Here is a 13,844-nt window from a genome sequence, read left to right as displayed (position 1 = left end):
AGGTGTCAGGCATTGATTGGGGTTGCAAACGGGCTGGGGTTTGCAGCAAAAGAGCCTTTCTGTATGGCTGGCATTTGATGAAATGGTCTTTTGTGTGTGTGCATGTGTGCACCCGTGTGTGTGTGTGTGTGTGTGTGTGTGTCTGGCTAAATACTTGATAAAGCCAGAACCTCGCAGCTCAGATGCTGGCGGGCCCTGGAGGCAGTTTGAGATTTCAGTGAGTGGCAGCTCTACTCTGTGATCAACCTTTAGGGAGTTAGATGAAGTTGTCTCACTGCTGTACCTGACAACTCTGTCTCCTTTTGTTTAAAAAATGAAACAAGACGAATGAATCAAAGTGTCATTTGGCCATCGCATCATTCACCTGAATTTCACAATTTAAAGTCCTTCTCCTGGCACTGATTAAACCCCTAAAGATCTCTCGCTCTTTACCAAAATTACATATTTACAACACAATAAAATCAAATGCTCAAATGTGGATGTCAGCTAAAATAGTACACGTGCTCTATCATACTGCGTTATTACAATTTTTACTCTAAGGTTGTGCTTTACACAATAACAGAGCTCTAACACCCAGAGTAAAGTGAGCTGTCGACCATCTTTGCGGTAGAACAAAGTGATGTGAAATTGATTGTACTGCATTTGCATCCATTTCTGTAAGTATTTGATTAACCAAATGAAGCACTTTGAGGATACAGCTAGACAGACGTATATGTAAGCAGTTCGTATATCCTGAGTCAATGATCAAAAAAGCAGCATAAGAAAGACGGCAATGGTTTTCAGTATTTTAACACTGTTTCACTTTATAAAAAAGATGCTCATTGTATGTTAAGGCTTCTGTCTTGTCCACAGCACAGGCTAAGCTAAAAGTCTAACCCAGTAGCCCACAGACTGGTTGCTCAGCATGTTTTTGCGATGCCACCTGATGACAGTCCCCAGCTAACATGTCCACAATGTTCTGAAAAGCTCCATGTAGGCTCTGAATAGGACCTAGAGTATGCAAAGCCATGCCGGTCCACCTATATGCTAATTATTCTTGATCTTGTTAATGTCAGCCACTCTTGCTGATGGATTATTAAATGTGAATAATCATTAAACAAAGATTCTGTGTAAGACAAGAGTAATAAATAAGGAACACATTTAAAAATAGCACTGAAATAAGTATACATATGTATATTATATATCATATATACTCCAAATACTTCATTTCTGAAAATATTTAAAGTTAATTTAAGTTCGTCAAGAAAAAAAATAAAGGTTTCAATATGTAAAATAAAACGTGAATAATAGGATTGAATGAAAATCAATGAAAAACTGATTAGTCTTAAGAAAATGCCATTTTAAATATTAATATCTATTAAGAAACTCAAACTAAATAGTGGTATTAAAATGACCTGCCAAAGCATTTACAGTCAAAATATTTCCCATTAGCTGGTTACTAAATATCCTTGTGGAAATCCCTGACAATCCTTTGAATTGATTTCTTATACAGTTAATAACTGAGGCAAATAAATGCTTTATACATTATGTTCTATATTAATTTTAGCCAAGTGAATTTAAATGATGTAATAACAAATGTCCACATCAGTAACCTTTGTTTCAAACAGATGTGTTACACACCATTAACCATCTGTCAAGCTAGCCAAAGCAGCACAGCAGGACTCCTTTCAGACAATGCACATGCTGCTTGGCGTGTCCACAATCAATCCTAAGTGTGGTGGAGAACCTGTTTATGTAACCAAGCCGAAGGATGAATCCAGACATGTTCAGCAGCGAGCGTTTGCACGTCTTCGCTGCCTCTGAACGGTTGCCATAAAGTCAAGGCAGAGTGAAACCATAAACCATTTTCAGACATCGAATACTTCACTATTCTGGCTTAATCGGTATGTTAAAGCTTAGGCATAGGTCACTTCTCCTTTAATGATCCTTGTGGCTTTAATTGGGTCATAACCACGAAATACACGGAACAAGTAATCACGCAAAAACATGAACCATGGAAATTTGTTACATGCAATGCATGCCGTCAGAGTTTTACTACCACAGTCACTATATTATGATAGTGACTTAGACAAAAAGAGAGGTTACATCCTATATGCAATTATAGGAAACCATCTATAAACAATGAGATTTAGTAAACTGTAGCTTAAAGAAGAAAACTAGCCTAAAATCTAAAGTTTATCCATTTTCTTAACAGATTATCCATCCTAGGGCTGCGGGAGCATTTCCCAGCTGTTATGGGGCAAGAACCAGGAAAAAAATCCTGGACAGGTCACCAATCCAGCACAGGGACATAACCACACACTTCTATACCCACACCTACAGCCAACTGACCATCACCAATTAACCCAACAAGACTGTCTTTTGACAAGCTTGTGAGCTGTATTTTGATGCACTGATACATAATGAACTTCAACAAAGAGCATGAAAGTCCTTTTCAGGCTCATTTAGCCAAAATCCACTTTACAGTCATTAATGAAGCATGTGACTTGTCAGAGACTCTGCCTTCATCTTCACCCTAAAGTAGTATTTTATACACATTTAATTTATACTACAACAGTAGGGCAAAAATCAAATCAAATCAATCAATTTCTATAGCACAAAATAATACAACAAAGTTGACCAAAGTCAAAGGAGCTTGCAAAGAAAAGCGTCTGGACTTCTTTAAGTTGCTTGAAGACGTTTCACCTCTCATCCGAGAAGCTTCTTCAGTTCTAAGGTCAAATGGTGGAGAGTCCCAGATATAAACCTAGTGGGAGTTTCCCCCCACAGAGGGACAAAAGGACCCCATGATGACCCTCTAATCGCCTGAGCCAAGGTGTGAAACTGGGCGTGGGTCCCAATCAGCCAGAGTTTCGGGTATGTTCATTGTGAAACCTGGCCCCACCTTATCATGCGAATTCCTGAGGTCAGATGGCCCAGGATGTGAGTGGGCGTTAAGGCGTCTGGGAAGGGATCTCAAAACTGGATTATAGATGGCAGAGAGTTGGTGTCGTAAACCCCCGCCTCTGTTCAAAGATGGTCGCTCACAGTGGACATAGATGGCTTCTTTCACTCCTCTTTCAAACCATCTGTCCTCTCTGTCCAAAATGTGAACATTGGCATCCTCGAAAGAGTGTCCTTTATCCTTAAGATGCAGATGGACTGCTGAGTCTTGTCCTGTGGAGGTGGCTCTTCTGTGTTGTGCCATGCGCTTGTGAAGTGGCTGTTTGGTCTCTCCAATGTAGAGGTCTGAGCATTCCTCGCTGCACTGTACAGCATACACCACATTGTTAAGTTTGTGTTTTGGCGTTTTGTCTTTCGGGTGAACCAGTTTCTGTCTGAGCGTGTTGCTGGGTCTGAAACACACTGGGATGTCATGCTTGGAGAAAACTCTCCTGAGTTTCTCTGATACACCGGCTACATAGGGGATGACAATGTTGTTGCGTCTGTCCTTCTTATCCTCCCTCGCTGGTGTCTGGTCTTCTTTTCTGTGCCTCTTTGCTGACTTTAAGAACGCCCATTTAGGATAGCCGCACGTTTTGAGTGCTTCCTTTACATGTGTGTGTTCCTTCTTTTTTCCTTCAGGCTTAGAGGGAACATGTTCTGCCCGGTGGTGTAGGGTCCTAATTACTCCAAGTTTGTGTTCCAAAGGGTGATGGGAGTCAAAGAGGAGGTACTGGTCCGTGTGTGTGGGCTTCCGGTAAACTTCGATGTTGAGTTTGCCGTTCTCTTCAATGTGCACAGCACAGTCCAGGAAAGGCAAACAGTTGTCCTTTGTGTCTTCCCTGGTGAACTTGATGTTTTTATCCACAGCGTTGATGTGCGCAGTGAAGGATTCCACTTCTTGTGTCTTGATTTTGACCCAGGTGTCGTCCACATATCTGTACCAGTGGCTGGGTACTCTCCCTTTGAAAGAGCCTTCCTTTCCACTTCCTCCATGTAAAGGTTGGCTACAATAGGTGACACGGGGGAGCCCATGGCACAGCCATGTTTTTGTCTGTAGAAGCCTTCGTTGTACTTGAAATATGTAGTGGTGAGGCAGAGGTCTAACAGTGTGCAGATCTGATCAGGTGTGAAGTTGGTCCTGTCCTCCAAGGAGCTGTCTTCTTGTAGTCGTTTTCTGACAGTCTCCACGGCCTCCGTGGTGGGTATGCAAGTGAAAAGAGAGACTACATCAAAGGACACCATGGTTTCATCTGGATCCAGGGTAAGTTTCTGGACCTTGTCGGTGAAGTCGGTGGAGTTCTTGATGTGGTGTGGGGTGTTCCCCACGAGAGGCGCAAGGATGGCAGCAAGGTGTTTAGCAATCTTGTAAGTGGCTGAGTTTATGTTACTGACTATGGGTCTGAGTGGGACAGCTTCCTTGTGGATCTTAGGAAGTCCATAGATGCAGGGTATGGCATCCCCTGGGTAAAGGCGGTGATATGTAAGGTGGTCAATAATTTCACAGTTTCACACCTTGGCTCAGGCGATTAGAGGATCATCAGGGGGTCCTTTTGTCCCTCTGTGGGGGGTTACTCCCACTAGGTTTATATCTGGGACTCTCCACCATTTGACCTTAGAACTGAAGAAGCTTCTCGGATGAGAGGTGAAACATCTTCAAGCAACTTAAAGAAGTCCAGACGCTTTTCTTTGCAAGCTCCTTTGACTACGATGACCTGGATGACTGAGAACCTTCACAGACAAAGTTGACCAAAGTGCTTCACAGTTGGTCAGAGCAATAGCATAAGACAGAATAAAAAAGAAACAGTTAAAAAGGAGGGCAGGAAACAATATGACAATTGTTTGAAACCAAAAAAAACATAAGCTAAATGAAAGATGATCAGTGATTATGCTCTTCCAGCAACTTAATGTCTTTTGCACTCTCCGACATGCATGAAAAGTTATTCAAACTCTTTGACACTTAAATGTTAGTTAGACTTAGTTAATCCAGGATTCTAATCACTTGTGGAGACCGTGAGCATGGAGCCTGTCTGAACGACACGTGTAGTTGCTGTATTACCAGTGGAATGCACTAGTGCCTGTGCAGACAAGACACTACGGAAAAAAGGTGATGTAAATGCACAGGGAAGTCTGTGTGAAGCCTCACTGAAACTCTAACACAGGAGTAACTTTTGAGGAAATGTGACCAGGGCACCCATATATGAAAGGAACGCAATTTTCCTAAGTGTTTACATAGATACAAATACAGATAGGCCATTTAAATGTGATGTTCCACAAATGTAACTTTCCTATCACCAATGGCATTCAAAATTTTCAGCAACCATGGGTGTGTTCATACATTTAGCTAAAGGAAGTTTGTTTTTATCTTACTGAAAACGGACATATCTACCAATGTTTATGAAACACTTTCCGATGACTACAGCTCTAAGCTAGAAGTCTTTGCGTCCTTGGATAACAAAGTAACATTTGACAAACAGGTATATGTAACAGGCATCGTGATGATTTGTGAGCATCTGTTTTCTCCAGAGGTTCCAGAACAAGTCAATACAGTTTGAACCACACTGGCAAATGGCAATATGACAGGATGCTGATGATTTCTGACTCATCACATTCATACACTCGTTTCATTTTCACCACAGGAACTCCAAGACTTGCAGGAAAGTTCAAACGTGTTAATCAGTACAAATAGAAGTTGAAAAACGTTTTTAATTTGAAAAAATTCAGATGTGTGTAAATCCAAGGTTAACGTTACCCAACCTCACTTTTTCTCCTCCGCTCAACTGGGCCGTCCCAAAGACAGCAACACTTAAAACAAGACGTCGAAGCGCTCTAGCTTTGTCTCGCTGGTGAGCCAAGATGGAATAGCGTGGAACCACTTAGCTATGCACTGATTGAATAGGCCAGCTGTCATTTGTCTTATCCACCATCTCACAGCAAGCCACTGGGGGCTGTACTATTAGAACTGCCTCACCAGGCAGCATGAGCCATAGTTAATATATAATTCCCTTTCAGAATGAACAATAGCAAAGTCGTACTGACCTCCAAAGAGAAACCAAGAGGATGATGGGCAAAGATTTGGCTATGTAACATCATCTAATTAATACTAAGGAAATATAGAGTCAATGAACAATACACCTTCTTTTTTGGGGGGGGGGGGTGGGAGGGGTCAAAAAGCTTCGCATACTACAAAAAGCCAAATAACAGAAACCTACTGGGAGAAACGCTTTACCTAAACCAGATATGAATCATCAGTGTGATCTAACTGGCAGCCTCAAGCTTTGCAGACATCCAGGTAGAGTTGGCTCGCAGAAAGAGGAAGATGTTCTGTTTACAGATCTGTAGGGCAGCTCAATAAATGCAGTACAGCTGTATTAAATGGGGAGAAAAACTTCAGCAGGATGAAGTCCCAGGTGGAGGCTGTATTCTGCATTCCGCATGCAGACGAAAACAAATAATCTGAAAGCACGATGCACAAACTCATAAAATTGGAATTAATGGTGTTAGCTTAGTATTCAGTCTCCAGGTGACTGCTCGAGAGAGTTAGTTGCACACTCCTCAGAGTCAGCACAAATAAAAAAAAAACAAAAAAAAAAAAAACCACTTGTTAGCATACAACCCAACACACACACGCAGACACATTGGTCATGCTGCCAAATGGATAGGTGAGACATAAAGAAGGCATCACACTGCCAAATGAACTTCTACGGTTCAATGTATAGATGGTTTACCACAAAGAACTTTCCTCTTTAGAAAAGGTGAGAACGACGTTTCTTAAATGGAATGTAAATGACTGCAACGGCTAAAAACAGGAGGATTTTTTTATATATATTTCACACCAAATAGCCGCAGCGAGGGCTACGCAAGCAGAGTAAAATATGAGAAGTGAATTTTAAAACATATGGTTGCTATTCATGAAGCAACCCAAACTAGCCTTTAATTGAGGCCATATTTGTCCTACTGCTTGCATGACAATTCGTACACAACGACTGCATCTCTATTTTCTGCCACAAGTGTGTTACTTGTCACTAACCTATTCTAAATAAAAGCAATCTAAGGCTGTCAATCTTCCACGAAACAGTTCAGCTATACCAGTCATACCCCCCACCAGAGCTTAAATTTAGAACTCGGCGGCTTATGTGTCCACTTGTCCTTTTCTGTAAGCGTGCAATCTAACCTGCAGGAATCAGCACTTCCTTTTCCACCAAACCTACAGCTGAGTAATTGCAGTTCACATGCATTTGTTTCTGCTTCGTTTTCTGAACTGCTCTTAAGTTAGATTAAGAGTTAATTTACAAAAAGAGAAGCATCAACACGTGGAAAACATTTCTCAGGAAAGCGCATGCTTTCATACACCATTTGCGCTGAATTCTCAAAAGTGATGTGTGAATCCAGTAAATAGTCCTCCATAGTGTTCCCTGGTTAACTTTCTAGAACCGCAACCCTCTGAAGTCTCTCTTAAGGAACAGAAACATCCACGATGAAACAGAATTAATGAGACAACCCTTGAAATTAGCATCAAAAAGTATTTCCGGTTAATTCATCACAGAAATGGGAGACAGCTAAACAACCTTTCCCTAGGGCCATGTTAAATCATTTTCGAGATGCCACCAGAATAACTAGGCTTCAGAACTCCTCATCCCTTTAATTTATGCTGGGCTGGTTGGCATTTGACAAGGAAAGCACTGTGTACTGAAAATTAGCTCAGGGTCAAATGAGATATAAATGTAAGTGATTGACCTTTCTCCTCTTTTAAGTATGAGCATGGGTCAAAACGTAACTCTACTACTTCTTTTTATTTCACTCCATCATAAAAAAAACCAACACAAAACAAAACACAAAACTAGTCTAATCAGCTGAGTGACGTCTAGGCAAGTTTGCAGCATTCTGCAAATGCCGCTGAAGCTGAAAACATTGTTTAAAGAAGGAAGTTAATCTAATGCCTCGGGGCAATCGTTATCTTTACAAGAAACAGAAAAAGCTATGTACTCTGCTGCCTGTAGTGAGACAGGGGGAATTCTAGAGGCGTTATTAACATAAAGCCAAGGTGCTTACACACAGTACAACCAGGTCCAATCAAAAAGGAGTTTTGCCCCAAATTATGTCCATATACAAGTGGAGAAAAGATTTAAGACTAGAAACACAGTTATACTCTGCAATAGCCTTGAGCCTCTGGTCATTTTTTTTTTTTTAGACTTTTCATTTTTAAGTGGTCTTGAGCAACAAGGTTTTTCTTTGGACATTAGCTGCTTTTTAACACACTTTCAGTCCAGTCCTTACATCTGACCATTGTCAGAGGATTTCTTTCTTTCTTTTTTGTCTTTAAACCGCTTAACAGTGACCTGTGAATCATTCAAGCATAAAAAAACCTAATTCAAGGGATGAACCAGTGTTGTGTCTGCACATAACAGACAAAAGAACCAATCTTAAACAGTATCTTTAGGCAATTTGTCAAAAGCAACACATAATTTGCTCCAGTTTTTTTTCGGTTGAATCTATGAACAATGTTGAAGATAATACATTATGACAGGCAGGTATTCCCCAAGAGCTATTAGTCTACGTTGTGTGGAGTGTCCTTAAAACATCTGAGGAAACTGGACGAGGGGAGAATAAGAAAACACTGGTGGTTTTGTCCTTTTCATAGAATCCGTTTGATTATGAAGGCTATCAGATTTTGATCCACTATAGCTTCATTTTTCATTCTTCAACGTCTTGCTAATGCAGGAAAAGCATGCCTGGATAGAAAAAACACAACATGCACACTGGCAGTGATGGATTGGCCTCCCCAAAGCCAGAATGTCAACATTATTGCAGCATGGGGGTCATCTGTATATGTATATGTATATCATCCCTAGTGTTTCCATGGATGCACTATGTTTGCACTATTGTAAAATGTTATATTTTACAATATGTGAAGTTACGACTTCTGCTTAGCAAGATGCGATTTGCACAGCATTACTGAAGCTTCTGACACCTAATTCTTTCATAGAAAAGTTTTTTTTCGTCACTGTTCTTTGTGATAATGACCTGTAGTGTTGGCATTTATTACCATGAGATCAGAGAATTATGGTAGAATTAAGGTAGAATTATGGTAACCGTAGCAGAGATGAGAGCAGAAACTGCTCTGAACACAGGTTGAAGCACAGCTGAAGATGAGGTTGCTCTGCTGCATGCTGAGATGGATGCAATGGAGTCAAAGAATAAAACTTAAAAGGATAAACTCCTTCACTCTGAGGCCACTAACCTTGCCACAGGAAATTGAGCCACACCTCCCTTTTTTATTTCCAGATGGGTCCATTAGTCAACTGAAGGTCAGGTGACGAGAAATCAAAGTTTTGTTTGGCAGGTTAGTACAATGTGAATACTCAAAAGAAAGAAATCACAGGAAGTGAAGGCACTCAGTCATTAACATACATTATGGCTTACAAAGCTGCTACCTGCTCACTATATTAGTTACATATGTTTAGCAGGAACTCTTAAGTGCACAATCCTTTTAGGAGGACATGTTAGTGCCCTCAGACAGTAACCTGGAACCTCTGCAAGCAAACATTCACCTTATTAACAGAGATCAGCTGTATAATTCGAACCACATAAAGGCGTAGTCTAACTTTATCTTGGTAAATTAACATTTTAAAGACTCACTTTTGAATTTTCTGTAATGTAATGTCTTAACAATGTTACCTATAAAGAGTCCACTTTATCTAAATGATAAAAAGACATCAAAAGTTAGTGTTTGCAGTATATAAATCATTTTCATGTATATTCATGAAGAATGATTCACCTTTCTGCTAATGGTCTTAATATCCCGAGCATTAGATTTGTTGTACAATCATTTTTTCAGTTTTTAAAAACACCTTCACATCCAGTTTGGTGTGGGTGTAGCTGCTGCTGCTGCTGACAGACTCTGGAGGAACAAGCACATTGAAATATGCCACTTCAGATGTGTTCACACTATAAGCCTCAACCCTAACGCAAATCATCTGTTCCCCTTTGTTGACAATAACAATGGACCAATCCTGTAAAGCTACTGATGTAGCATTTTTTTCATCACCAAAGTAACACTTGTTACCAAGAAGACGATAAGAGCGTGCTGCCCAAACAACTGACCAGCTGATCCTGAGACTAGAGCCATACTGCTATAAAATTTAAGAAACCCACACATTATCATTACCCAACACGGATATATTACTAATATATTACTAAGTTTTACATGCAACAAAAACGGCTGGTTTACTAGAAAGCTCCTCTGGTTTTGTTCCAGGTTTGAAGTGCTTCGCTTTCCACGCAGTGAAGCATAACGATGAGCAGAAAGCTATGCAATATGACACCGAAAAACAAAAACAAATGAGAAAAACAAAGATTTATTTTGTTTCTGGTTATTATTGACACAAATCTAACATGGCTTTATACAAAGACTTGCTTGCATAAATACTGTAACGTGAATCGACCAGTATGAGGACAAAAACATGCGTAATCACTGCTATGCTCTATGCAAGAAGACAGTGCCATTCATTATTAATGCTTTTGTGGGAAGACAAAAGGAGACACTTTTCCCACATACACAAACAAAGCAGTGAGACCATTATGAGAGTAGTAAATGGTGTGAGAGAAAAAAAAAGTTTTGCTGAAACAGAAATAGGTCCTCAGTGAGCGCTGCTAGCATAAGGTGTCTCACCGACTGCTCATTAGTGCTACTTGGTCAACACATAAAGTATTAAAAGTGCAATGGCTGTGCACCCAACCAATACTGTGCAGCAGTGAGGTGGCAGCTGCTTCTCTTTTTACTAATGACTCATCCACTCTTGCATTCACTGAACCCTGAGAGAATTTTCTCCATGGCTTTTGAAGAATCTCAACTTTCAAGAACCGTTGCATATTTGTGACTAAACAGACAAGCATTAGCATCAGAACTGTAAACTTGTCACACTTCAAACGGACCAAAAAAAATAGTGCTTTCACGTAACTGGCTGAACTCATCCATCAGTCAGCTTCAGTAACCCTCATACAGCTGCAAGCCCTCAGTCCCACTAATGGACATAGCCAAAAGTAATTCAGTATGTTGTGGGACATTAAAAATAACAAACTGGGGCACTGGTTTGGCTCACTGGGCAAGCCCAGGCAGCCCAAATGCAAGGCCCAGGTTCAAAATCGCCCCCAAGGACATTTACAACGCAACTTCCCCCTGGTTTTCTTCCAGCTTCCCCATCTTCTCTCCACTGTCCTTACAAATAAAGGCTAAAATGAAAGATTTCTAAAGAAAAAATCTGTCCTGTGGCACAATGAGCAACTTTAATCCATCAAAACTCAACAAGTCATGCAACTCTTTTCTTATATTCTGTGCATTACAGATTTCATCTTACCTCAACTTCCTCATGGTGGTTTTTTATTTTTATTGTTCCCTGTTCCATCCCACAGTCAAGTGGAATTACCAAAGAAATTTCAAAGCACTTCTTTTTTTATATTGCACACCTGGATAGGTATTATTCAAATGTATCTAAAGCCAAAAAGTAAACATGTGAAAAGATGTGGTTTGTGCCATTAGTGTCATTTTTAAAGGCTGCATATTAGTGCCTAAAGCATGGTAAACCTGGTAAACAAAGACAAAAAACATATCAGTAATATAATTCTAACATCTCCTGGATGTATCTGATCAAGCCTTTTTCCTACAGGAAAACATAGCAAACGCAGCCCTTGTAGCAGTTTCCCTTTAAAGCTAAGTTTTTCTGCATATCATTCATAGTTACAGTTACTTTTTGCGACGAGGTTCGATACTGTTGAGTAAATCCCCCCTAAAGGAGATGGTGGAAGCTAAACGGCACAATGCTCTTCAGCCAGGTTTCAAACTCTTAGATGAGCTGACAATAAGCAACTAACAGCGAAGGCTTTCCCTGGTACAGAAGACGAAAACACAAAAGCAAGCATCAAACTTCACAGTTACAAGTCCAGCGTAGCCTGAAACTAGCTAGTTAGTTTGTAGCGGAGGCCCCATAACACAGGAAACACCGCCGTACTAGGCGCGCCTCTAACAATTCCCAATCCACACACACGCGCACACACACACAGTCCTCTTCCTCACAAAAGACAGACAATCCTTGTTTTGCATTTCATGCAAACCAGCTGGCACATTCCCCACTCGTAATATTTGCATTCCACTAGCTTTTGGCAAATTTGACCACGAGATCCCGCGTACAACCCCACGGATGGGAAAAACTCAGCCGTTCGCTTTCTAATCACAAATCTTCCCTAACTTGTTCAATCTGAGAGCAGAGAGCTAGGGCGAGCTAGCGATGGAGCATGCAAGTTTTCTTACGTACCAACTCCATACTTTTCCTTTTTAGTGGGCACCCAGCGAGACATTCTCAGTGTCGAGGCTTCCTCGAGTTGTCGCTCTGCCTGTTAAAAAAGGTCCAGACGTGACCTCTTGTTATTAATGTAGACTTCTTTTTTTCAGTTTTCTCTGAGCTTTGGGGAGATACTCCGAGCAGCCATTTTCCACCAGTGACAGGACGCTCCGCAAGGGGGAGGAAGGGAACACAACTTTTTCACCCTGCAGGCGTCCTGTGAAACTCGCGGCGCTGGTCGTGCTGTGACGGACGCTGCTACATGACTACTGAGCTGCATGAATGATTAGATGATTGCAGGTTAATCTGCAAGGGCGTAGAGGTATTATTATATCATAAAGTAGTTATAATTCAAGGTTGATGTTAATTTATTTTTTGTTATTTTGTTTCAATATCCACATTACGTGGCTACAACGTTTATGTTAATATAAAAAATTTGCTAATTGTATAATGCAACATTATAAAAAGCCATCTGAAGACTACTATATGCAAATGTTATAAGAAAATCAACTTTACCAACAGGGGACTGAATTAATAAATGCGATGATAACTACAGAAGACTAAACTTAATAATAATATCACTAATAGTGATAGTAACATCCATTTGTGTCAGGTTGAAATAAGTGCTTCATGTGCTTTAGAGAGTCACTGAAAATAATAGAATAAACGCACAAATTAAACATGCTGCAGTCCTAACGTTTAATAGTTGACTGTAGCATTGGGAGACTTTTTTATTTTTATTTTGACCTTAGAGTGCATGGTGTTGAGGTAAAACACGTTCACAAATACACACACTATATTCATCTGATTGACTCGACCGCAGGTTTAAAATACATGCGGTCAGCGTTGGTTTCCTTCCTTGTTTGCGCTTAATGCTAAAGGCGACCGTGAGATTTCTGAGTAGCAATGCGCCGAATTAAGCAATAGAAGTGGCCTCTTAACCTCCTAAGACCCGAACTCTTCCACTGCATGCATTTTTAATTTGTCTTTGATATTTGGTCACATTGGGGCCCGATGAATGTAAAAACAAAGAATTACCAGATTTATTTATTTATTTTTACCTTATTTTTGTTATTAATAAAAAATAAGAGCCACATATGAGGATATTCATTTAAAATTGTGATAGAACAGTAGCAGTATAATGTCCTCATAAGTGGATACCAGGCCCTTGTAGAGCAAATTTCAGTATTTTGTTGTAAATAACCCAAAATGTGACGTCCCCATATGTGGACGCCAGGTCCTAGGAGGTTAAAGCTGAGGGTGCTAAACAGATGATACAGAAGTGATGCGTCTGCTTCACACGCTCGAATCTGCTCAGCTTTATTTATCTTTTCTGCACAACTGATGCATCCTACTCTTAGATGCACAAGTCTCCCAACTTATGATGACCCTCCCACGGTTCACTATCCCACAAACACTTTTCTCCATCCCCTTTGCTTTCTCCCTCCTCTTCAGGTTGTCATATTAAAGTCGTGCCAGCAGAGGGGGCTGCCGCTTTCAGACTTCTTCGCCTATGAAAAAAGTTGCCTTTCGTCTATCTGGTCAAATTCTGTCTTTTACTCAGTTGAGTTTTTCCATTTGTTT

At 40.5% G+C, this 13,844-nt stretch overlaps 1 protein-coding gene across 2 annotated transcripts in view; it reads right to left on the bottom strand.

Annotated features, from left to right (window-relative positions):
• The window catches only part of dock1 (dedicator of cytokinesis 1), a 204,070-nt gene extending 191,622 nt beyond the window's left edge, over positions 1 to 12,448 (bottom strand). For both annotated transcript variants that reach the window (XM_085416710.1, XM_085416711.1), the window contains exon 1: positions 12,234 to 12,448. In XM_085416710.1, coding sequence (XP_085272836.1) covers positions 12,234 to 12,276 — 43 coding nt within the window. In that variant the 5' untranslated portion in view covers positions 12,277 to 12,448. The remainder of the gene's footprint in view (positions 1 to 12,233) is intronic.
• Positions 12,449 to 13,844: the final 1,396 nt, after the last annotated feature.

Source organism: Rhamphochromis longiceps, linkage group LG8 (genome assembly GCF_057381845.1).
Source record: "Rhamphochromis longiceps isolate RC_006_pf linkage group LG8, R_longiceps_female_GT1.1, whole genome shotgun sequence".
In the NCBI taxonomy this organism is placed as follows: Eukaryota; Metazoa; Chordata; class Actinopteri; order Cichliformes; family Cichlidae; genus Rhamphochromis; species Rhamphochromis longiceps.
The sequence above is the reverse complement of the archived record's forward strand: the minus strand, read 5'-3'. Positions and strand labels throughout refer to the sequence as shown.